This window comes from Falco biarmicus, chromosome 10 (genome assembly GCF_023638135.1).
Source record: "Falco biarmicus isolate bFalBia1 chromosome 10, bFalBia1.pri, whole genome shotgun sequence".
Taxonomy (NCBI): domain Eukaryota; kingdom Metazoa; phylum Chordata; class Aves; order Falconiformes; family Falconidae; genus Falco; species Falco biarmicus.
Window position 1 is genome coordinate 35,783,291 of NC_079297.1, and position 26,350 is coordinate 35,809,640.

The 26,350-nt window shown below is 45.5% G+C and overlaps 1 protein-coding gene across 15 annotated transcripts in view; it reads left to right on the forward strand.

Annotated features, from left to right (window-relative positions):
• BRSK2 (BR serine/threonine kinase 2) overlaps positions 1-26,350 on the forward strand; it is a 315,828-nt gene that overhangs the window by 270,062 nt on the left and 19,416 nt on the right. For 7 of the 15 annotated variants that reach the window (XM_056354309.1, XM_056354311.1, XM_056354312.1 and 4 more), the window contains 7 exons: positions 2,363-2,386; positions 8,234-8,294; positions 12,273-12,885; positions 14,014-14,062; positions 18,822-18,945; positions 21,341-21,521; positions 22,199-22,288. In XM_056354309.1, coding sequence (XP_056210284.1) covers positions 2,363-2,386; positions 8,234-8,294; positions 12,273-12,885; positions 14,014-14,062; positions 18,822-18,945; positions 21,341-21,521; positions 22,199-22,288 — 1,142 coding nt within the window. The remainder of the gene's footprint in view (positions 1-2,362; positions 2,387-8,233; positions 8,295-12,272; positions 12,886-14,013; positions 14,063-18,821; positions 18,946-21,340; positions 21,522-22,198; positions 22,289-26,350) is intronic. The other 8 variants (XM_056354310.1, XM_056354313.1, XM_056354318.1 and 5 more) reach the window with 2 other exon arrangements.

Sequence of the window (26,350 nt, forward strand, 5' to 3'; positions counted from 1 at the left end):
GTCAGAGTCCGGCAGGAGAAGGTTAGAGCGTTGCACAGGGGTCCCCCAGGTCCTTCTCTCTGAAGGACCACGCTGACTTTTGGAGGACCACGTTTGCTGTGGTCTTGCCTCCCTCCCACTTTGAAGAGTTAGGATGCAGAACCTCAGTGGTGGGCAAGTGAGAGGGCCTGGACTCTGGCTCTGCGCACAGCCACACGGCAGCAAGGGGTAGGCAGCAAAGAGGACCCCAGCAAAATGGGGCCAGCTAATCATGGTGGCCATTAAATTTTTGGCCAGTGTTTAATTATCCAACTTTATGATGTCTTTTTTAAAGGAATACTGCATCTTTAAGGGTCCCTTCCCTCTAGATGCACATGGTTGTCTTAGTAGCTGAGGCCACTGTCCCTTTCTTTTTCTTTTTCTTTCTTTCTGACTTTCTCTTTCACCCCCTCTTTCAGTGCTTCTCTTCTTCTGTATCTGGGTTGCTGCAGCTCCGTAGTTCACTTGCTTCAGTATTGTAGGGAATGCACATGTCTGCGCTTCTGGGTCTATTGTGTCCTGGGATTGTTCATTTTTTTTAAACCTCATTTCCCTTTTCCTTTTCCCTATTGTCAATTTGCTTTCCATTCTCTTTGTTAACCTCTTCAGTGCCTTCCCTGTTGGGAAAATGACTTGAAAGAAAAATTAATCAACCTTCTTGCACCCATTCTATTTACGTTTTAATATTCTGCATGTGTGAATATGGGTGTATTTTCTGTATAAATATACACACACGTTCCAGTATACAATGGGTGTCAATTTGCTCTTCTCAGTTACATCACTGTAGATAGATTTGTACAGGTACAATCGAGGACAGTGTATGTCCCTGAATATATACATATATATGTATTTGTATGTATATGAATTAGATCTTACCCAAATTTGCACTCCAGGCCGAAATATAAATGGAGTGTCGCTCAAACACATGAAAAAGAACTTAATGTAATGCTTCTTTCCACTTCTCTATCAATGCGTAGCACAACAACTTTTTCTTTCTATTCTAACTATGTTTTAATTTTAACTTTTCTCAAAACTGCCTTGCGCTGCCCAGCCCAGCATTTGCAGTGTTGATGTAACTGGAAGCATGGCTAGTTGCACTGAGCAGGAAACTGTGAAATCTACTGGGCATATATTAAATTTGGCATTTCTGTTGGTGACCGTCTTGTGGAGAATGGATTTTCCTCACCCAGCCAGAGGTAGCTCTGGCAGCTTGGGAGCCTGTTACTGAAAATGGAAAGAAAGAGAGAGAGAACGAGACAGAGAGGAAAAAAAAAGCGCTGCATCCAACTTGAAAATAATTTGGTGTAAGAACACCCGAATTTTTGTTATTTCTAATCTGATCCTTCTTAATGTGAAAAGGTGGTGATACTTTCCTGAGTTGGCTTACCTGCACCTCTGAAAACTTAATAACCTGACTATTCTTTCTGATTTTGAATGCTTTGGTTAGTAGTGAAAAATTAAGAATACTGAAGTTTTTGATTGTCGCTAGGTTTCAAAGTCAACATGCCAGAGATTCATTCTGCTTTCAGAGCTGCTGTTTCAGACTCTTTTCAGCACAGCATTGATTTATTCTCCATTCACATTTGAAAGATTTTCTTTGCAACCTTTAAGACCTAGAGACTGAATTTATTTTAAATGAAAAATGAGATCCTGGAGCACAAGATGGCATCCACAGAGATAAGTGCTGGGTTGCTGAGCTGGTATGTTCTAGCTGATCTGAATTCCTGACTATAAGGCCATCATGACTAATAAGCCAGTCTCAAAGCGGATTCACAGCTTGAGCTACAATCTTGTACCCTGGGCTCCCAAGCTGGCTCAGAAATGCATGCTTTAATAACCAATACGTTTCACAGTTCATTCGTGGCAAAAAAAGTACTTCTTACCAGGCCAGCTTGGGGGACAGAGGGACACAACACGGAGCAAACTGGGGACAAAAAGAACAATTTCCTTGGTAACAGTCTGATGTAACTGTGCCTTATGTGAGAGGCAGAAAAGAAATGCAGCATGAAGTATGAACCCCATTGCTCTGCTGACTGCTTGAATTGGGATTTGGCTGGGAATTTTTTTTTTACAGCCTCAGTATGTCCCTCTCCGTACTCCCCAGTGCCAAAGTTGGATGTGTCTGCAATATTATGAGCAGGACAAAAGTTGTTTTCTGGTAAATGAAACTGTCCCCCTAGTGTTCCTGGTCTCTGAAGATGTAGGCACCGGTGGCAATAATTATGACCGTTCAGTTCTCCGAACAGTATTTCACTCTGCTTTTCCTACTCTTCTCTCCACCTGCCTCCGCATCCCTCTCTCTTTCTTTCTCTCTCTCCTTCCCTCTCCGTTTTCCCTTTCCGAGGATGGCGAGTGCTGATCCATTGGGGTAAGCTCTAGTTTTGGATTATTCCTGTTGCGGGACCTGTTGTATCTTGTAGAGAAACTTTTCATTTGCACTTTACAAATACAATACAGGCTGACACACTTCAGTGAACGAGGCGTTACACAGGGAGAGAGAGAGAGAGAGATGTGGGAAGAAGCATTTTTGGTGCTTTTGTGTGTGTTTGTATGCTTTTATGTTGGAGTCACACTCCATATAATTTACTTTTGGGTTCTCTTTTGTTCTTTTGTTTGTCTCGATGTCTCAATGTCTGTGGGCACAGAGAACTATCCTCAGACACTGTGCAGGTACCAGGACACCCTCCAAGAATGAAAACCCCTTCTCTGTTTAGCACTTTTTGTATCTGTTTGGTACCCTCCAGTTAATTTTTATCCTAATTTATCCTTTTTTCTTCTTTTTTTTTTTTTTTTTTTTTAAGATGAAGCTGAATCCCATCCGTGTTATTTAAAAAATGCTGGGTATTCCCTCTCTTTTTAGTATATGTTTTTTTAAGAGGTGAACAGATGGCCCTAGAGACACACACGTCTTCAAAGGTCTTTACTTTCAATAAAGTGGATATACGTACAACTAGGAATGCAGTCACGCTTCAAATTAAAGTTCCATTTATAAGTACTTAACAGAAGGAGAATATTTCATTAGTAAATGATTTAATAAAAACATTGTAATAGATCACTACAGACTCCAGCAAAAGCTTATTGAGAGGATACATATTGAGAAAGCTAATTAGCACCAGTAGCTTCTCATGTTTGTAGCATGCTTTACTATTTATTAATTCTTTCTAAACCACTTATAAATGGAACTTTAGTATAATTGGCCAATTAAGGAAGGTGGTGCTGTTCAACGTCACCCTCTGTCTGCACTAAAAGGAAGAAGAGGTGTGTTACCAACACCTGCAAGTCCTTTCTCTGTACTCTTTGTAAGGCTTCATCTTACAAGTGGTTATTATCATGAGTAGACCTTCTGACCTAAGCATAAGTATTCCCAGTAAGAGCTGTTACAGTTAGTATTATTTGCACAGTTGGGACTGTTAAGTCACTGGACCATCAGAGGTATTCTGTTCGTATTCCCTGGATCAGAGAGGAAGGAAGCACAGGTTGTATCTTTTAGACACCCAAGAGTAATAGCGATGAAATGCTGTAACACGCAATGCCAGGCTGCTCACCTATCGCAGGTTAATTCAGGTCATTTCCAGGGGTCTCATACCCTGCAATACAGTTTAGAATTTTTTGGTTTCATTTGAGTGAGCAAGCAAAGAGGAGTATCAAATTCCACCCAATTTATGCTTGAAGCAAATAAGAGGTTGGCTGGATATTTTGGGAATGACTTTCAAAACAACACGTGGAATCAACCCAATTCAAAGTTTCTAAGGCATTTCACCCAGGGACACAAGCCTGATGCATTACTGCACGCTGCATGCATGCTGCAGGCTGCCCTCCTTGGAAGCATGGCTCCAGCTTGGCCAGCTAAGAGGCTGTATCAGCGTCCTGGTAAAACTGTGCTGTGAAAGCAGGTTCTGCTGGGACTGCAGCAAGCGCAGACCCCCCCCCCCCCCGCTGATTATAAGACAAATTTCTGTGAGACGGTCATTCAAGGAAGAAACAAATGCCAAATCCCACGCAAACGTTAATTGCTGGCTGTGAAGCCTTCGTACTGCCCTGGTGTGCACCAGCAGCTGCACTGGTTAAAGCACCTGGACGCTGATGGAGCGAGGGGCGCGCTGTACGGGTGCTGGGGGGTGCGGCTGCCAGGTCAGCTGCGCTTTTCCTTCTTGTATTTCTCTCTGCCTGCACCTCAGCAGCGTGAGGCTTCAGCCCTTCACCTCTCACAGCTCTCAAGAAATGCTGCCGTTCTCTGAAACCAGCTGGAAACTGGATTCCAGCTCCCCCGTTTCACCAGTAAGAGACCACTGGTGTAACACGAATTGGGCCTCACATGGCTTCCCCTTTGACAAGCAGCTGGGTAAAATCAGTAAGAAACTGCTTTAAAACAAAGGACCTTTTGACTTTGAGGTATCAAACAGATTGAATAAGGTATAAAATCATCACAGCTACAAAGCACAGCCCACACAGGCACATTTCGTCAGTCCTTGGCCTCTCTCTTTCATAGCTCAGACGTCTCCAGGTTATTGTCAGTCCATGAGAGGGAGGAGCAGCCTGCAATGGTCTCAGTGCCCATCCTGTGGTTAGAGTGTCTTCTACATCCTCCCCCTCCTAAGCCTTGGGTCTAGCTCCCTTCTGTTTGGGTTTTTTCCACTCCTCTCTCCAGGCTTGGCAAAACAACTGTGTCACTTTGGAAGGGGCTAAAGAGTCACTTCTTGGGTCTCTAAACCTGGCAGGTGTCTTTGAGGGAATGCTCTTTATCCGAGCAACTGCACTGACTTCCCTGCTTGCAGTTTCAACAACTTTTTGATGGCTTCCTTCGAGTTAGTGCCCAAGCATGCAGCAGTGCAAAACACAGAGAAAAAGGAGCCACATTGCAATGTTTGTAGTTTCCTAGATTGTTGCATTTAGTATTAAGTTATTGGAATAAGTATAGATTTAATGCTTCCAATGATATGTAATGCCTATAGAGACACATAGGATGTTACTTACTAATAGATACTTCCCACTGAATAAATGTAGTTTGTAGCCACAGAGATAAGATGATGTCATATTTTTCTCCTCATTCCCCACATAAGATTTTCCAGGGTCTGCCATCCTAATGTGCTGCCTGTAGGGCCTCATGCTTTCATTTTCTGGTGAGAGGGATAAAAATTTAAATTTTCTCTATTTTTTCATTACAGCGTTTCAGCATAATGCAACGTTTTCATTACTTTTGGCCCTGTCCCAGTTCTGTCCACCTGACTCTGAGATACAGGAGCAGTGCATGTGTGTGTTTTTTTAAAAAAAAAAAAAACCCAAAAAAACCAGAATTCTGGCGTTTCCCAGCTAAGATGATCTTGCTGGGAAGGACAAATCTGTCATTTTTGCTCGTTAGCATTTCTGTACTGGAGTATAGAACCTGTCAGTGTACTGAGATTTTATAGCCAGCTTGGGAACTGTGTCCCACTTGTAAAGGTAAATTATGGGAGATTTATTAAATTGAAGGAGATGCAAGGAAAAGCTCCTCAGTCTGGGTGTCATATCCCATACCAGCACTCTCTGGTAAAGGGGAAAAGTTTTGAATATGTACAGCTCTCTTTTCACTCCAACACTTAAAATTAACCCGGGATTCTTTAAACTCTTTCCACTGCTCCTATATACCATTTCCAGTGTGGACAAACTAAAACTTGCTATAGGGCTTACTTTACTTCTTACATATTTTGCATGTAAATCAGCAGCAGAGATAAAGCTTGTTTGATAGCAATCATGTGGATACTGAATGCATTTCCAGGAGGATTTCACACTAACTCTCTCTTCTGTCCCCTACCTCAGGCTCCTAGGCTGGATGAAAACACAGTACACAACAACTCTTTTTTCAAATATTGCTTCCAATAAGGAACTGGGAGTTGGGAGGTGGGGCCTGCCATGTTTTGCCCTCCATGCGTGTGATCGTTTTTGTAAAAACATAGGAGGCAATGGGGTTGGGAGGGGAGAATTCAGGACTGTTCGAAACACCTGATTGCAAAAAGGAAATAGCAGATTGGAACTTTTAATCAAGTATCCTGGAATTCAGGTGAGTGTGAGAGAGGACTTTCCCACCACTGTTGAGAGTTGGTGGGAACATCTCCTAGTGGGAGTTTAACTCCTAAGCAGGTTGTTTAGCTGCATTGCTGGGCACCTAAATGCCTTCCACATTTGTCCAAGATAACCTATAGGCTCCTCTTGTAATTTATGGTTTGGAAGAAGCTTTTTCTGATGACTCATACGAGGAAGACTTTAACTACATGGACTTCCCATATGCATGACACATCTGTGTTGCGCTCAGCTACGTCAGTTACAGGAGAGGCACGTAAAACAGCCTTTTGAAAGTGGGGCAGACGGTTCTCCCCTCAAAATTACTTTGCATAAACCTTTATGAGTGCCCCAGATCATGATGGTACAAATTTAGGTTTTATCTAGTGCAAAAGAATGCCAAGACTGAGCTTCTAGGTTTTGACTGCTGCACTGTGATGGGCAGACTGCAGCAGGGTACAAGGACGAACGTAGGTGGGGAGTTTCTGCGTAGAATGAGTGCCCCAGATTTTCACGGCGCAAATTTATATTTTATCTGGCAAAAAAGCATGCTGAGGCAGGGCTTCTGGGTTTCACCTGCTTACTGGGATGGACAGACTGCGATGAGATACAAAGACAACCATCAGTGAGTAGTTTCTGCAGAGGATACAAACAGAGAGAACAGGACCAGCCATTGTGTTCAGTTGTAGCTTGCTCTTCCCTTGGAAATATTTCCCCTTGCAGTTCACATTTTTTTAGTAACATTACTACTCAAATTTATTTACAATATATCAGGGACACCATTTTGTAAACTGATTTTTTTGTTTGATTCTTCTATAACAGTAGAAGAGAGTGAACTGAGACAATTTGTGTTCTCAATGCTTTTATGTATAAACTGACATGAACTCTCTGACCTATGTCAAGTTTAAATATGTATGTGTATACACATGCACACTGGCACTCTGCTTTCCGAGCTTCTAGAGGATTTCACCTTTTCATGTTTGTTACCTGAAGGCAAGTAATTGCTTTCACGGCTCTTGCTGCAGGTGAAACGTTGGTAGGTTTGCTACGTTGACATTGCATGGTGGTTGTTGGACAACCAGGTTCTTAGCCAGGTCCTCTGCTGTCAGATGGTTCGGTCTTCAAGGTGACGTTCTGTTTGAAAAGGGTAGGAGGCAGCTGCCCTTGGGGCTTACTCAGGCACAGTCACACAGGCGGGTTTTTTCCCTGCTGGGCAGCCCTCCTCCTGGAAACTTCTGCTGCTGAGATGTTTGTGCGTTGGGCCTGTCTGCCCTTTCAGCGCGTTTAGCATAGCCCATTCGTACATTTTATTGTCTACAGCTGATATTTTTCATAGGTGGCCTTCGCTGGAGAGCGTAAGAGCATTACAGTGTAGGTGACCTTGTCAGCAAATAGCAGGAGGGTTTATTCTCCCTTGACTGGCCTCTTTTTGAGGGCACCTGGGTTGTTATCTTGATAGCAGTCAGGTCACCAACCACAGCAGAACTCGTTACCCATCGAGCAGACCGGGCAGTGGGAAGTCCTGCTGGAGAGGGGAGGCCTGAGCTCCATCGGTGGGGGGCTGGCAGGGGTTACCCCATCGAGCTCCATCGGTGGGGGGCTGGCAGGGGTTACCCCATCGAGCTCCATCGGTGGGGGGCTGGCAGGGGTTAAGCCAGCACGGGAGCTCATCCCGTAGGAAATGACTCTGTGCCTGGGGCATGGAGACCTGGCGCTTTTTCTTCATATCTGGAAGAATCCCCTACCTTTGTGCCTTGTACAGACGGTGCTTTTCCATGTTGCTTCTGACAGAGAATGCCTCATTCTGTGTTTACCAGCACTGTGCGGGAGAGAATTCTCAGCACCAACACGGATGTCTTGACAGTCCTGTTGGAATCCAGCAGCTCAGCTTGCACAGGTCAGGCGCAGTAGCTTCCAGGTGCTTGATGACCAAAAAGAAGGTAGCAGCTCCCTTAGTGAAAAGGGATTATAGCGTCCTCCCTGAGCAGCAGCGCTTCTTTGGTTTGAGGGTGGGGCAACTGCAAAAGGTGACAGTAGTGAAAGGAAAGAGTCCTGTGCTTTTCCAGTGACAGCCTCCCTCCTCCTCCTCACTTCATGCCTGTGCCTGTGGTGGCTGGTGTTCAGGGTTCTTACCTGTCCAAGTGTTCTGAGGGCTGTTTTCCTTATTGTGTCCATCCAGGTCTCGGTCAATCAGCGGAGCGTCGTCTGGGCTCTCCACCAGTCCTCTCAGCAGTCCAAGGGTAAGTGGTGCCGCTTCAAGATCTGTTAGTCCAGTTCACTCACACATGCTTGATGCTTTTTGACATCTGTTGCTCCAGAGCTGTGGCTCTTAGCTGGGATGTTTTGTTTTTCCTTGGCAGCTTGTAAATTTTCATGAGTGGTGAGGGAAATGCTATTTACAAATGCGAGCAGAGAATTTCTCACATGCTCCCAGCGCTGTTACAGGGGTCTCGCTGTGCCCTCGCCCTTTTCCAGTCTCATCAGCATGCAGGATAACGTGGCTGTGACTAAACACCGCCAGATCCAGCCGGGATCCGTGTGCGGCGTGGGTTCAGACCGTGCATCGGGAAGGGTTTCGTCGCTGTCTTCAGTCAGGTCACAGTAGAGCGCCAAACCATGCTGGTTACAGCCAGCTGGATGCTCTTTGCCTCAGAATAGCTTGTATTAGAAAGTCAGAGAAAATAGGCTGTACAAATTTGAGGGCTAGCAAATTTAAAAGGAGAGGAAGAAGCTGGCTAATTAAGATGAGAAAAGAACACTCAAAGCCCTCTAAATAAGGTACTTTCACTGCCCTTGTTCAGTATACAGTCAGCTAAATACGGATACTCGGCCAGTACTGATCCTCAGCTAGTACAAAACGTGCTTGACCGTACACATGTAGCAAAGTTACTACAGTTTCCTAGTGCAGTGACAGAGGCGTCCCTCTCCTTGGTAACTCTTTAGGGATAAGAGCGAGCATTCCTCGTGTCTGGCGAGGCCATTTAGTCACCCCAAGGCTGCAGTGCTTACAAAAGTCGAGGCCTCATCAAGGAGCCTGGGGGGCTGTGGCCGTGCAGGTTACCCAGTTGCCTGGCCGAGTCTTTGGAGGATTTCTCCACACTTTTCATGACTTCAGGAGAAGATGCCATCCCCCCACTGGAAATGGATACAGTGTTAGGGTACGGATGCTCTGGATCTGTTCTTAGGTATATGAAGGTAACATCAGTTTTCCAAGTGTTTAACATTGTAATTCCCCAGTAGCATCGTGTGTAATTCTTCTGCATAAAGACACGCTGTCAGCTGTAAGTTTATAGACTGATACAGCTTCCAGCTCCGTGCTCGGTGGAACTCTTTTCTGAAACACATTCTGGGTTTGCATCAGTTGTTACGCTGTTTTGCAACTGGCATAAATGTGTTCGTGGTCTCCTCTGCATCTTTAACGGGCCAGGAACCAGTGAAGATCCATTTCCTTGTTTCTGCACTGGGACTCCTGGGTGTCAGTGGAATGAAGCAGGAGCCTGAGAATTCTTACACCACTGCAAAATGTACTGAAAAAGAGCATGGAAACAGTTGTGTGCACAAAATAAGCATCCAGTGTAGCAAACCAAAATCTTAATCTCATTAATTGATCTCTTGGGATCAATTTCTGGCATCTCAGTAGGACTACATCAAAGAATAAGGATGACAAGATCTGTCCCATCGTTGCTGTATCTTACCATTATTCTTTTAAGAGGCAGTTGATTAAATAGTCTTCAAAGGGATTTAGCAACCAGATGGCATTTTCAGCAGATCATAACGATATTAAGGCAGGTCAAATTTGAGGCTTAAAAGGAAATGTTGGAATAAAAATCATTTTTTTTTTAAGAATATTAAGGCAGGTCACATGTGAGGCTTAAAAGGAAATGTTGGAATAAAAATCATATTTTTTTAAACGTCCTTACCTATGCTTCTAATAGCACCTTAGATTATTGAAAGAGAACATACTTTAAAAAGCAAATACACATTCCACTCTGTGTGCTGCTGAGGCTCAGTTCTATGATGAATTGAATCCTCCAGCAACTAGGAGTTCTGAAATCTCAGTGATGTTCCCCATCGCACCAGCACAACAGACCTGATCGTGTTCTTTATTTCATTATTGAAAATGTGGTAATTAAGGGTGCCCCTTCAGATTCTTAATGGCTTGAGAGGGAGCTGCATTTGACCGACTTTCTTTCAAATTTGTTTCTCAAATCATCATACATGTAAGATACAAAAACTGCAAGGAAACTTTTGCAATCAACAGTCTTTGACTTTTATCCATTGGTGTCATTTGCAAAAGATGACTTGTCAGATGCTGATAGTGACTTCCATAAATTAACCACTTTCCTCTTCTTTTCCCCTTCCTTTCTCACGGGTTATCCGAATTACCAACGTGGCACACTTTAGTTTTAACTTTACAATCCTAACACAAATGTTTTGATGTAGTGATTTTCTTTTAGTCTTGGTGGCCTAACCCTAAGTCCTTTGAAGTAATTACACAGCTTTGATGCAAACAATTTTAGGACTTAAGTCTTCAATACATTTCTGCATTTTTTGAATATGACAGCATTGGGCTAATCCATCAAACCCAGAAAGTAAACTCAATAGTGAGTGTGCTTACCTGGGACTGAGATTTGAGGCATCGTTATGTGTACATGGTATGTATGGACAGTGCTTGGTTACAGCTTGTAGGTGTTAAGAATGGATAGTAATAGTAATAATAATAATAGTAATAATGATAATTATAATTGTAATAATAATAAAAATAAAAATTATAATGGTAAATCATTTATAATGGATAGTAATTTCTAGACTTCACAATCTGAGCACAGTCCAAACCGAAAGACTTTGAGTAGTGATTTCTATTTTTACAATTCTGCCAGTGCTTGTAATCTAAGGTGTTAACAGCAATGTTTTGTAAGGACCTTTGTTTTAAATGTGATTTTTAGATTGCTAATATCCCTTTAAAAGGCTTCTATTCTCCCAAGTCTGTGTATTGCTGTTTGTTTGGTTTCCCAAATGCTTCTAACGTGTGTATATGTTCTTGTTTGGGAAAAAAAAAAATCATAATCCCATTTTGGTAACTCGGTGATGGATTATGAACTTTGGTTGTGTTTTTCTTTTTAAACTGTGTCTTGCAAAACAATGGCTCACCCCACCCCCTCCATAGAATTGGGACTTAATGGCAAATATTGCTGTGACTTTATGACAGAAATTCCAGTTGTCAAGCTGTCCTTCAGTACAATGAGGGATGTTGCCGGAGAAGCATAAAGTCTGATGGGAAGTATCATCTCTTCCCAGATAAACAAAATATTTGCCAGGCCTCACTCAAGTTTTGGCTGTAGCTGCGGACAAACCAAACACCACCTGAGTTCGTATTTTTCCCGTGGTGGTGTGTGCTCGGAAGCCTCCAAGAGAAGGCTGAGCAGTTTAACCTGCCAGGCCAGGGGAGGAGAGGCGATGCCCACGCGGGGTCCCTCTCCCTTCGCCCCCTCTTTCTGCCATGTCTGGCGCAGCCGGGGTGCGCATTAGCCAAAGACGGGGGTAAAGAGGAAGGAAAGAGGTTCTGACCGCTGTGTGCAGTAGCTGTGTGTATCGCCTACCACCCCGTGTGTATCACACACCTGTTTTGAGTTCCATCTCTCTGCTGGGTTTGCATACAGGCACTTGGAGCTGGAAGAGGTGGTCCCATTGGCACATCTCAATTTGTCTGTGGCTTGAGTGGTTCTTCTTCCCCTTCCTCACCTCCCTACAGCATCGTGCTTCTCTCACTGCAGGGCAATCAGAACAATCCCAGAGAGATTTCTCTCTTCTTTTTTTCTTGGTTACTTTCTTTCATTTTGTTTTTTTTTTATACTTTTCCTTTGTTTTACTTTTCTTTCTGTTGTTTTCCTTTGCTGACACATGGTTGGTTAATATGATGAAGCCTGTTATGACACTGTTGTTCTTGCTGCTGCCGCTGCTGCTGTTGTTGATTATGCTGTGTTCCCAGCTAACTGCATGTCTTTTTTTTTTGTTTTTTGTTTGTTTGTTCGTTTTTGTTTCTTTGCAAAATCCCTCCCCCCACTACCCCTTCACCTCCATCTCTTGTGTCTCCCTGTGACATGGTGCATCTTTGTGACTTGGATGGATTTTATTCTGACTTTCCTTTCTCTGCTCGCCCGCTCTATGCGTATTTCACTGTTTTTGATGTGCATGGACACTCTGCGTCTGTCTTGTAGCCTATCAGAAAGTTCTTCATCCCCCCTCAGACCTCCGACCTCCCTTTCTCTCCCCGACCCCAAGTCTCCTTGGACCCTGATGCTTGTAGGAACGCCTCCAGGCCTGGACATGTACTCCAACCAAAGCCAGCACTTCAGCCCAACCCAAAGACGCAGACTTTGCCATCCAAGAGCAAATTGGCCGAAAAACCACTCCAGTCTACTAAATCCAACCCACTCCCTACCAGCAATACCAGCGCGCCCTCTTCCCAGAACACCCCTGTGCAGAACGCCCAGGGCCGCTCGCCTGCTGCCGGCTTTAACCCACAGCTGGCTGTTCCTAAAGTGCAGACCAACCCTATGTCTCCTGTTAGATTGCTCCCTTCTAGTACTGACCCAAGCACCAAATCTATCCCCATCATACAGGTCACCCCTCACCCCTCTCCAAGGGGAAGTCCCCTCCCTACCCCCAAGGGGACACCTGTCCATACGCCAAAGGAGAGCCCAGCAGGCACACCCAACCCAACACCACCATCCAGCCCCAGCATTGGAGGAATGCCATGGAGGACACGACTCAACTCAATCAAGAATAGTTTCCTGGGGTCTCCTCGCTTCCATCGCCGGAAATTGCAAGGTGAGTGCTCGCCCAGACGCTCAGGGTCCTTCTGATTTGGGCAGACATTCGGCAGCGAGTTGATACCTCTCCGTGGCTCTGCAGATTTCAGGTCCTGAGGCCTGAATATTGCTATTGAAAACGAGAGCGATGGCATCAGCCAGTCCTAACCCAAGGCACATGTGAGCAGGCTCTGTCGTGCCACTGCACCTGCTCCCACAGCATCTCCTGAGCCCTCTTGCTATCCCTGTTGTGGCTCTTAGAACACAAGAAAATTTTATCTCCAGCTTCTCCACCCATTTTGTTCAGCGAACCTGGAGTTCTGCTGTTTTCCCCCATGGCTGTGCACTGCCTCTCCATAGCCGTGGGCTGAGCCTTCAGCTGAGAAAAACTAGCCCGTGGCAATAGGTTGAAATTGTCCTTCTGAAGCACAGCTTGTTTGATCTTGGTTAATGCTTTTTTTACCTCCTTTGGTAATTGGTATAAAAATCCCCTTAATATAATCAGTGGTTTCGTATCTGCTGGCCTATTTCAGTTTTTGAGAGTCTCTGGAGTGTTAAGATGTGCAAAATTTTCTGCTTCAAGCTCCAGGTGGCTTTTTGCGTTCAGGCAAAGGGCACCCAAAGTCACATGCGTTATCCTCAGATGTCATGAGCAGCGATCCCAGCACCCTGTGGTTTTACAGGGCACTGGGATGTGATCCCGTGGGAAAGGAGGATTACAGCCACGGAAGAGTTAGATTTTGAACCGTGATGGTCAGGGGCGTTGTCTCAGGGAAATGCAGAGGATTGCAGCAGTGACTGAGCTGCATCTGCTGGGCTTTGAAGCAGTTGTCAAGCAGTGAGATTGGCACAGGGGCTGGGTCTGAACTGTAAACCACTGAAGCCAGTGCAAGATTACAGTCAGATTCATAGCATCATTTAAGGAGGGGTAGGGCGAGCCTTGAAATGCAGCACTCGGTTAGATACAGTGATCTAGAGACGTACGGCCAATGTTCAAATGTCAGAACTGGTCTGCAGAGGCAGTGGGCAAATGCAGGAGGGTGTAAAGCCAGAATTGTTTCGTTGGTATACAGCAGAAAATGGAAGGGTTACTGAATCAGCAATTTCTTTTCTCCCTCCCTCTCTTTGGCTGTGCGTGCATGGGCAGTACCTACACCAGAGGAGATGTCTAATTTAACCCCAGAATCATCCCCAGAGTAAGTAATTTGCCAGCACGTTACTTTTTTTCCACCACATACCAATGTAATTTCCTTGCCTGAATGTCATAGGGCAATATACTCCTGTTCTGGGTCAATATCTGATGGTAACCTGTTGTCCTGTGAACGGGATAGAGATGTGAAATGGTTCTTCTGCTAAGGACCATTGGATGGAGATGGGATGGGATGGGATGGGATGGGATGGGATGGGATGGGATGGGATGACCTGGATAAAGTCTATACCTCAGTAATGGCAGTGGGGTCAACAGGTGATGGAACAGTCTCCCAGTAACCACCTCATTTTCTCATGGCTCGCTGAATTTACTAGGTTTGTAACATGTTCCTTCTCTCTTATTTCATTTGGTTGTCGAGCAGACCACTCTTGAGGAGTGGAGAGGGTAATCAGTGGCTTATACTGGCACTAACTGTGCACTAAAAAGTCTTCCTCTTAGTACAGGAGAGTTTGCATCCTCAGGATAACATGCAGAAGCCTCTGCTAAGATAATTCAGAGGAATCTTTGGCTGCAATAGTAAACGCAGTGTTAATTCTAGGCAGCGGCACTGGGACATGCAGAAGCTGTTTCATATTCACCAGACTCATTCCCTAAAAGTCAACGTACATTTCAGCCATTTTGCTGCACAAATGTGCGTCACTGCATGGCAGGTTTGGAAGTCCCTGCCAGGGAGTGCGGCTCCAAACACTTCCTAATATATGCAACAGATGCCAAATTATTCCTTTCTATTTTCACAGCTTGTGTTTGTGCACCCAGTGCCCATAGACCTACCCTGCCAACCAAGGCAATTTGGCCTTTTGTTAAGATACTTGTGTGAAATATTCATGAGTCTTAGATGGAGATTTTGGGCCCAAAGTTTTATAATTGGTGACAATGGTATTGCCTTAACAACTTTCCCCAGACCTGGCATTTATCTGGTATAAGATGGGCACTCTATAGCTAATGCTGCAGAATGGAGGGGGTGAAGGCTTCAGGAGAGGGAGAGGTAGGGAATAGTAAAGGTTAGTAAAAAGAAATCCAGGAAGATAAACGGAATAAATTGTGTTTCCAACACTTCGGAGCATTTGCTATTAGAGAAGCATGAGAGAATTTCATAAAATGAACACATCCTTATCAAAGAAATATATGATATTCTCATCTCAAATGTTTTTAAGGCCATTAAAGCAGAAAATCTTCAGAATTAATTTTCTCCTCTTCATGTATGTATATCGGTGGAAGTTTTTCTGTTAATTTATTGCCTTCTCTGCTTCCCACTCACTCTTTAAAAGCTGGTGTAGGGAAGTAGTGCCTGTCATTTGAGGCAGTTTGGATGCAAGTCAAAGCCTAAGGCCCTTTTTCTTTTTCTGTATAATTGCCATATTAATGAGTTCAATTGAGCTGCACCCCGCAGTAAACATAATAAAAGTCATAAAAAATAATGAACTGGTTTATATTTTAACGATAGATGTCTTGTTGCTCAGTGCCCACTTCCACATGTCTTTATTTTTTCTAGTGTTTTCTCCTTTTCTGTAAGAAATAAGATACCCTTATCAGGAGCTGTATTGAGCTCATGGTTGAGCGATAGATACATGCCCCGGCTCTGGTACAGCGATGACTGCCGTTCATTTAACGGGGCTGATGAGTGGGTAATGCACTTTGACATGTCTGGGAAGGGCTCTGCTTCCTCATATGAAAAGTCCTAGAGAATGCGTTAGGGATGGCATTTAGACATCGCTCCGGCTGCATTAAAGCTGCAGAGCTGCATTTGCTGGGGGAGAAATGCCGTTATTTACGCCAAGCAGGTACACCTCTGGAGGTTATGGATCCGGGCGCTCAGGAACAGGTAGGGTACACAGTGAGGCTCTCCAGAAGGCGACGCAGTCAGATGCTCCAGAAGTAGGAAAAGGAACAACATTATAGCAGTGAGAAATTCAGTGTGAAGTAATAAAGCACCAGCCTCCATTTTCATGCTAATCTATTTGCTTTTTCATCAACTGGACACCTGATTAGATTCCCTAGAGTAATCTACATACCCAGCCTCCCACACATACCTCCCATCTCCCTCCCCCTTAGGAGGTTTGCCATGACGAGAGAAGATTGTGAATTTTGAGTGCATTTGATACTGCTTACAGCCTGATCTTGTGAGATGCTAGAGCATCGCGTTCAGGGTGCCGAGGCTCCTTGGCGCATGCCCATTCTAACCCGAGCCAGCAGCACGTAACAGCTGCCCCCCCTTCTTCGGCGGCGTGTTTCCCAGGTGTGGGCACAGCTAGTTCTGCTGCTCGGGGGGAGAAAAGCATGTGTGCTCTGGCCTGGTTTTGTTCATTCCAGGAACAGGAGAGGCCACTGGCATCTATTCCATCTTATGTGACACCAGCAAAATTATTTCGTGAGTTCCAGTGATTAACAAGCTGGAGCGTAGCCCAGACTCAGTGAATCTTCCCGGGTCAGTATTACTGGCGATAACCTTGCCAAAGAGAAGAGCTCAGCCGGACTCTGGAGACCCCAGACCAAGTTTCCCAGCTGAGCAGGAGAAGACCCCTGTGGCCCAGGCTCCCTTGAACCTGTTAAGAGACCTATAAGTGAAGGACCAACAAAACCGTTAACAAAAACAGAAAAATGAAAAGCCGTATTTTAACACGGCAGACCTGCAATTAAATACGCACGCGGTTTCCGGGCCCAGCGTCCATGTGTGACCCACGTGGGCCCCTGGAGTCCCCATAGCCAGCCCCGGGTCAGGTCGTGGCACACGCAAGCCTAAGACAACCAGCCGTTTTAGATGGATAACCAGGTGCTAATTTACTAATGAGCATAGACCCTTTACATGCAGGGAGCTATTGCCCCAGCTCTCCAGGGGCTTGCAGAGTTGTTATGGTGTGTGTGAGACACATGAGCTAATTAGTATGTAATTTCCTTTCACACTCTAACCCTGGCTCCTTAACGACCCATTTAAATGAGAGGCCCTTTCTCTTTACTGCTCCCTATGCTAATATCTGGCTCACCGGCGTAGTTACAGCTGCCTATGAATATTTTAGGGAGTGACAGTTTTCCAGCCCACTTTAATTGAGTGGGGGGCACTGGTTTACCAAATTGCAAGGGCATCTTCCTGTACCCTTATTTTGGGTTGCCTGCAGTAAGTAGAAGCAAATGATTGTTTGCACAGTGGAGCGGTCTTCTGGTGGTGGGCTTTGTGCCGTGCGCATTAGATGGGCGGTGAGCCGACAGCTGGGCCATCCGTGGAGCAATGAGTGCAAATTGCTGGATGCTGCTGAAGTCAAGCTTTGTTCTTTATCCCGAAGGTCTAGACTTCAAATTAGTTTGCTAGTTTGTTCCTCTCTCTCCTAGTCTCTGCCCTTCCTCATTCCGAGTCTTTGCTGCAGCAAGTGAATCTACTAATGACTCCCTCCAGCTGTTGATTGCTTTGCTGGGAAGCGGAGGTACAGCAATCCTTTCTGCAGATGGCTCCCCTTCTCTGCCGAGGTTGTCTTCCACACAGCAGTGAATGTCCGCCAAAACCAGTGAAAGGCTGTTGCTTGCCATGCTGCAAACTGGACTTGTCGTGGCATTATAAAATACCCTGTGGAGGAAAAAACCTGCGATCTCTTGGTGGCGGGTCTTCTTATTTCTGACATTTCCATGCTAAATTCTTCCCTACTAGAATATGGCTGATTTCAGTGGAATTTTTCCTGGGTTTATGTTGGTCCGGCAATTCTTTGGCTGTATGTCATAGCTGACAGCGTCTTCTGTGCCATCAAAACTATACCTGTCAGAGGTGCCACCTTCAAGTTCTGGGTAATGTCTCCCAGTAACGTTCATGTCTCTGCATTTTTCCTTTAGCCTGTTTTACTTAAAAGGAAATGTCAACAAAGTGCATTGAGATGGTGAAACAAGAAGCAAAATCAAACATTTGTTGGTACGATCAGTGTGAAAAAGCAGAGCAATTTCATTTTATGATGAAACCACCATCTGATGCTGAAAGGAACTGCGAAGTGGAACTGCTGTCAGTGGAAAGCCTGGGCTGCGTTGTGCATGGTGTTGATACCTTCTCCCTTAGTACTGAAAATTCATTCCTTTGTGGGATGGCCGGAGTTCACTCGTTATACAGACACCCTGAATGGGACTAATGCATGGGACAGCCTTTGTCCTGGCCCTCTGCATAGGCGTGGATTTCACTCACTGACAGATTGGAGGTCCAGTGAAGCCTACAGCTTGACTTAAAGCAAGATCCTGTGATTGTACTGTCACCCCAACAGGCCACCTTCAGAAAAGGAACTTTCTGAGTCCTAAAACACCAAAGGGGTTGAAATTGGGTAGGGGGAAACTTAGATCCCTGTGTTACCAGCATCTGCTTATTGTCACAAGAAATTGAGAGATCCCCGGAGACAAACCAGAAATGTGTTATTTATTTATTTATTTATTTAAGGTTACTATATAACCCTGCCTTACATGCACTTTATCTACGCAGTATTAATTGGTATATTGGCTCAGTCAAAAGGGTTACCATTGTTCCTGATTTCTCTTTGTTGGTGACATGCTGCCAGACTTAACGCAGGGTAGTCCATCATTTTAGCAGTTTTCACTAAGCGAAATGTTGTTTTGGATAGTCTCCGACACTGTTTTCTACTCACTGTTAGTAATAGTATCACATCTGGAGGGTTATCAGAACTTTCATGCGTGTTTTTTTAATATTTCTTCCTTCTAGCTGGGGGTATGTGAGAAACAGCACGCAATATTTTAAACCATCTCTTTTCTTTTCATCACGTCAGGCTTGCCAAAAAATCCTGGTTCGGTAACTTCATCAACTTGGAGAAAGAAGAACAGATTTTTGTGGTCATTAAGGACAAACCACTAAGCTCCATTAAGGCTGATATCGTCCACGCTTTCCTCTCGGTAAGTCACCCCAGCTGCCCGCTGGAGCCAGGGCACCTTGTGCCACGTGTTACAGGGCAGCGGCTCGGCTCCGTCGAGTGCATCCTCAGCGGGGTTCGTTTGCATGGCCTCTTGAGTCGGGCCTCCACTGCTCTCAGTCTGAATTTCTAACTGCAGATAGTACTCCTTGAAGCAAGAAAAGGTCTCAGCCTCCTTGGCAGGGTCTCCAGGTTGCCAGCACTTGGGATACGGCTGCAGTCGGAGCACACTGCTGATGTGGCATCGAGACAGTGATTTGCTGCTTTGTCAAACTAACCTTTCAGTCACCATTGGGACAGCGGGTTGGGTCTCTCTCTGCTGGGTATGCCCTCCACCACTGTAGCTGGACAAAAATCCTGTCTCACATCTGCATTTGTTACTTTATATCTCCTCTTCAGTGCTGTATGGCAGAAAGAAGGGGCATTTCCTCTGGTGACCGGAGTTTCAGTTGTTGCAGAAGCTGTTTATATACAGTCTAGGAAAACAGAGGGAAATTGTCGGTTTTTTCCTGTAGAAAGCCCTTATTCTTACTATCTAGAAGTACCAATGAGGAAAATGTCAGCACAGTAAAGTTAATTCAAGAGATTTTTCAATTCAAGGTAGCTGACAATATAATTAAGACTTTTTTTCAATAGAATTAAGAGAAGGAGACTTAATTCCTTATATCATTTGTTGAATTGATACTGTTTTCCACAAAATACTGCACTCCTTTTTAGCGTTTCTGGTGCTGCAATGAATTTCTTCCAGAAAAAACCCAGCTATAATCCTTTTATCTGTAAAGGCATACGAGGAGCAGATGCAGTATAGTAGCAGGCGTCAGGCCCTGGGATCCATCTCAGAGTGGTTTGCAGCAGCCATGTTACTGCATCGGTTCTGAGCGTTTAGCTGTGCTTCTGCGTAGCGTGCACTGCTGTCTATATTGGTGATCTTGTACATACCCCTCACGGGGGGGTTGAGGTGTGATGTAGTGATTTGTGTGCAAACCCTATGAATCGTCTCCTACAGTCAACTTAAATGCATTGTCACAGCCTAAGCCTTAAGGTCAGCTTCTCAAAGAACTCGTCTTCATTTTTCTTCCTAAATTAGAGGCCAGATTTCCAAGTGATTTGAGTTTATATTTTAAAAAAATCTGGTCCTTTGTGGAGCAATAAATAGAACGTGAGCATGTTACATTTTGGCAGGAACTGTGAATGGTAACTGCTTGAAAATTAGGCAGTTATGAAATTCTACCATGGGTCTGAAGATACAGTTGATACCAGAAAGCTTCTCAGAGTTCTTTTACACATTGATAGGAGTTGTGGTTTGGGTAAGTTATTTGCAGGTATGCTTTCCCTGTGGATATCCCAGGCGCTTGTCTAAGTGTCTGCTCTGTGTCCTGATGTCTATTTGATATCATAGAACCACCAACCAACTGAGGCTGGGAAGGACTTGGGGAGGTCTCCTGCTCAAAACAGGATCAGCTGTGAGATCAGACCAGGCTACTCAGGTGGTTTTTTATATCCAGTCTTACATCCCACTGACTTCTCTGCCTTCTTCCTTAGTATCAGCTTTCATTCAGCAAAAGACATTTCTCGGAACTGGTAGATGAGTGTAGAGGAACGAAGCTGTGTTAATTAGCACTGATAATATACAGCTGTGGGCTGGCTTCAGGGGCGGCGCGTTGGCCGACGTAGCTAAGGTGCAGCTGTGGCTGGTTCTGGTAGGGGGTTGGGCAGCTGATGAAGAGAGGGCAGCCGAGGAAGAAACAGAGAAAAGTGAGAGAGAGTGAGTGTGCCCTGGATGAGGCGAAGGCAGCAGAGGGACTGGCATGAAGAGTGTGCTGGGATGAGATGGTAAAAGACCTTGTTGCAGCTCGATAGTTTGGAGAGTGCTGCGACAATTGCTGCCCCATGTGAGGCTCGAAGTCACGACCTTCAGATTATGAGACTGAGTGTAACGATGGTTTGGAGAGTGCTGCGACAGATGACTAGGAAAAGGAAGGCTGAGTGTATGAAGTTGTGCAACATTGTATTTTTATATTGTAATTCTGTAGTGCAATATAAATTAATTGTATTTTTACATTAATAATGTAAAAAATATTTTACATTATAATAATGTAATATATTTGTGATTTTATAAGCATGGTGGGTATTCCATCAATATTCAGCCTTTACATTTGGGTCAGTCCTGTGAGGAGCAGTGCATTCTTCTGCAGTGCCAAGCAACCTACACTCTGACGGATTTCACAAGAACGCTCTGTGCATTAAAAATCCAAGTCCAGAAGCAAGTCTGGCAAATCTTACCCACTCTGGAAACGTGTGGTGTTCTAAATCAAATTTTGCCATTTTGTTCCCCTTGTGCTCTGGTTCTACTATCTCCTTCTGTCAACCTGTTTCAGATCCCAAGCCTCAGTCACAGTGTCATCTCACAGACAAGTTTCCGTGCAGAATACAAGTCCACAGGAGGTCCTGCTGTCTTCCAGAAGCCAGTGAAGTTCCAGGTGGACATAACATACACAGAAGGGGGAGAGGCGCAGAAGGAGAACGGGATCTATTCTGTCACTTTCACACTCCTATCAGGTAACCGTGGCAAAGCCGTGCGGCGGGTGCAGGCTGGCTCGTTCTTTGCTGAGACAGAACCTGCAAAGAGAGCTCTGCCAGGGAAGGAACATAACTTGTCTTGACCTGGGGGGAGAGTCAGACTGGGCAAGAAGCACGTCAGGAACAAAAATGGTGTTGATCATGCTGGGAGGGAAAGAGATTCCCAAAGAGGTGAAGCTGCCGCCACCGTGATTAGCACTAAAATGCCTGCTCTGTGCATCGGATTTGAGCCCTCCCTGTGCTGTCTCCTTGTTTCACACAAAGGTCTCGGTGTCTCGGCTGGGCACCGTGAGGCCGCTGGAACAGAAACGTGCAGTCACCTGTTGTGGTTTGACCCTTTTCTTCTGGGTAGCCACATGGCCCCCCATGGGGCTAAACCAAACCAGCCAACCAACCCCCCCTTGCTGTCTTTACCAAAGAACACAAAAGCCATCCTCCCTCCTGCTAGCTCCAGCACAGCACGGTCCCTGTTCACGGGGGGGGGGGGGCTGCACCAGAGTTCCTCAGAGCCGTGCCGTTGCCCGAAGGACAGATACGCTCTTGGGGACAAGGCTGAAGGGCAGACGCTTGTGATCCTTCCCCTCCAGCCCCTGGGTTGTGTGAGGATTTGGCTCCTGCTCCTCTCACGGCCGTTTGTGCCTCTTCTCTCCTCGCAGGTCCGAGCCGTCGTTTTAAGAGGGTAGTAGAAACCATTCAGGCACAGTTGTTAAGCACACATGACCAGCCTTCAGTGCAGCAGTTATCAGGTAAGTAGTTTCTACTGTTGAGCACCTCGCTTCAGCAGGGACAGGAAGGTCAAGTGCCTCTCAGTACCAGGAGGCAGAGGGAGGCCATCCCTCTGATTACAGCAAGCGACGAGCTCCGTTCAGACAGAGCAGTAACTCCCCACACCCACCCTGCTCCTCCCTCTCTCATTCCCACGCCAGTACTCCCAGTGCATTCCCCAGCTGAACAGCTTCTGCCCTCCTCCCACCCAAAGAGCCATTTGCCCACTCCTCCATCCAAAGCTGCATCATCAATAGATCTTCCAGATTTTCTCCAGCTCCAAAATCTCCCAGAACAGGGACATGCTCTAGAAGACACCCAATTTTCAAACCCTTCACACACACTTTAGAAACCTCCAACTTCAGAGGGTCCCAGAACAAAGTTGAGAGCTACTTTTTAACTTAGCCATTAACAGCAGCATTTTGAGGTGGTCAAAAGGTGGCTAATAGTTTCCAGCAGCGTGATCAAATTCTTGGCCTGATACTGTGGTAGCACAAATTATATACTAAGGTTCTGCAGAAGCTATATTTTACCTGTTTTTAAAGTAAATTTCAATTCCTCATGGTGGTCCAGAAAGTCTTACGTGTGTGACCCTGTGCAATGGCATCAATGTGAATCTGCAGGCAAGCCTGAACTGATAATTCAGAAACTGGCCTTATCCCTCCATTATGTAGCACTGTGAACACGAGCGGTGACACACACACACACATGAAAAATTATCAGTGTTAACTCTTCTTTAAAAGGACAGGACAAAGAAGAAGGTGAAAATTGAAAAAGTAAGGAAGCTCAGCTATTGGGAGTTCTTCAGGGAGGGTAAAATGGAGAGAAGCAGAAAGACTGTAACAGGGGGAGAAGTAGGGGCAAGGTAGAGAACAGAGGCTGCAGGAAGAAGACAGAGGCAGGAGGAGTGGGAAGAGTTTTCCCATTGTATGATGATGAAAAGGTAGTAACAATATTATGTGTGAGAGCCAAATTCCACGCTTGACCTTTGTGTGAACAAACCAAGACAAAAGTGGGGGAATGAAGTAGGCATTGCATCCTGCAGTTAAATCCCAGGTGTCCTTGGCTCATTGCACATATGGGTTACATCCTTCTGGTCTAGCAGTAGGGCTTTAACAGCTGAAGATAAAAAACTCCATCTAGAAGAGTGTATGCTTACTCCATGACAGAGAAGTACGCTCAGTTCAGGAAATGCTGTTTTCCACTTTGCTTTTGCCCTGCAGCACTGCCTGACCTTCTGCACGCTGGATTGCAAGGGTGCCCAGCACATGGGTTATTCTGTTAGGAAACGGGAAAGGTGAGGATACGAGAACTATGGTTGATTCAGGTTTTTGCTGTCTGGACTTCTGAAATTAAATCAAACTCAAGGAAGCAACCAGAGTTTTCTGCCAGCCAGCCCTCACTCTTGGGGAGTGCTGGGGCCAAGTGGGAGTGAGGGAAATTAGACAGAAAAGCATCCTTTAAATCTAGTTCATACTACCCCTGCTGCATCAACGATGTTCAGGCATTCCTTGTTTCATAGGGAAGGAAGTGTACCCTTGCTTTCCAGTGAGGAAAAAACTTAAGTAAATAGACGGTGATCTCTCTTAACTTCTTCACCCTAGTATGTGCTAGGTACTGAGGCTCTCTAGAAAGACTTGGACCTTGTTGCACACTTGCACGTGAAGCAAGGCATCTCCCTAAGACAGTCGTATTATAGCAGGAATAAAACCCATTTGTCTGACTAAGGGAGAAGTTTAGGGCAAACTGTGCTGTGACAAATGTATCTGACTTAGTTTTGTTCTGGTTCTAGAATGGAGAAATCATATTATTTTCACTGAATCTCTTTCTATTGCCTAAAGCTACATGAGAGCATGTAATTCTAGCAAGGGAGGTCCAGCCTGATCTTTAACACCAGAGGAACAGACAACTCCACATGCAGCAAAACCAAAGTGGTCTCTTGAAACTTAAAAATGAGAATTCCCTCAGCTAGGGAGTTATCCAGGCAGGATACTCGGGAGAGACAGGATGCCAGACTATCCTGTATCGTATCACCTGACCTGATCAGGAATATTGAAGCAAGTCTCTTGAAAGAGAGAGAAGTAATTCAACCTGAAAATAGGTTGGAGCACGTAGTACAACGAGAAAAGGGGGAAAAGGATTGTTACGAAGAACATACACCTGTGTATCAAAGTAGGGAGACCCCGTGGTTCACATTCCCAGCCAGTCAGAGAGTGATGGGAAACAAAGGGATGAAGGGACAGCAAGAGTTTGCATTCAGCACCTTGCTTAGCTGTGGCTGGGAAGATGTGTGCAGGAGCTTCCTAGAAATTGCCATGGAATTATGCAGCATTTCTCACTAGAAACAAGGCAGAGTCTTCTCTGTTTCTCTTCTTCTCCCATATCCCCAGCCCTGAACACCTCACAGAATTGTGGTGGTTGGACTCCTATTCAGGTGCCTGGTTTGAGGATGCTGTAGGCAGTCCGCTGCTGCAACGGGAGGAGCTCGCAGCTCACCTTGCCTCTCCTCCTCTATCTCTGAGGGTACTGCTGGCTCTGGCCAGCAATACTGGCCCATCATGGGAGATGTTCTTAGGTCATCATGCACAGGTGTATCCTCCGCGCAGTTGTCTCCCCGGCCTTCTAGTTCCAATGGTGTTACAGGCGGGGTGATGAAAACCACCTGTGAAAGGTGCATGCATGTAGAGGAAGGCCTGCAGAAGGGGAAGATTCAATGAACACAGTATAAAGCCTGTAAAGCAAGGCCTGATAAGCACATGGCACTGATAGTCATTCTCTCTCCTGCCCCTCTTTGATCTGTTAAGCAGCATGCCAGCCCACTACGCCGGCTTGCCTGGGTTTCAGAACACACTTTCCTCTTTCTCATTTCCTCCAGCTCACAACAGTGTCTGTAGATGTCGTGTTGCCCATGCATCTGTGTGTGTGTGTATGTGAGCCTGGTATCTACCTGATTTAGGCAGGTGTGTTTCTGTGTCACACTTGAGCACCTTACAATCTCCCTTCCCCCTGGGTATCCCTCCATCCACTTCCATTTTTCCTTCCTAAGACTGGCTGTGCTTATTTCTTCTGGCATACTCTGAAGCAGGAAAATAGCTTCCCTCCCTTACCTGAATAAGTGTAAATAAATGAAATTATCCCAAAAGCTAATGTAATACTTCTAAAATCCACTGTCCAGTTGGCCACGTTTAGTGCAACATATCAGCCTTTGACCTTAACGTTTCAGGACGTTAAATCCGCTGTGGTGTAACTGCTGCGACAATACTGGGTCTCGTGACTGGCATGGAACAAGTAGATAGGGATTGGTTGTTCATTTTTTCTTCCTAATGAAAGAGCTAGAGGCCATCATATGAAAGCAGTGGGATCCTTGTACCAAAAAATTACTGGGAGGCGTGTCTTCATGGAGGGTAAGACCTGTGGAACTCCTCGCTGCAGCAGGTTCCGAATGCGAGGAGCTTGCCAGATGCTCATCTTCCCCTGAGTACTTCTTACTCACAGGAAGGCTGGACAACTCCCTGGATGAGAGATCTTCATGAGGATTGCTAAAGAGAGAAGCCGCAGCAGGCTCGGGAGGTCTCTGACCTGAAAGTGGTGAGGGTGAGGCAGTGCCAGGAGGAAGCGCTCCTGTGCTTCGCCTGCCCTTACGCTCCTGCACGTCTGTGTAGCTGCTGGTGGAGACAGAGCACTAGACACTTTTGGTCTTTGATCTGAACTGGAATAGCTGTCCGTGTGTTCTTGTTACTGGTATGGCAAAAGCCATAAGCCCAGGGAGGCCGTGAAAGGATGGTCCCTTCTGCATCAAGAGCGAGGATTGCTGTCCATGAGAGCAGCTGGGCTTGTCTTGTCCGTGCACAGCTCCGTCCCGGAGCCTTGTACTCTCTACCGAAGTGATCCCTGGGCAGGTCTGCCCTTTAGTGAGATAGAAGGATCTCTCTCCATGGAGGAAAACATCTCAGATTTGTGCCTGTTTCAGCCCAATGCTCTTTCCATTAAATCATAATCTGTTTTCCTCCAATGCCTTTGCACAAAAGAGTAATAGAAACAGC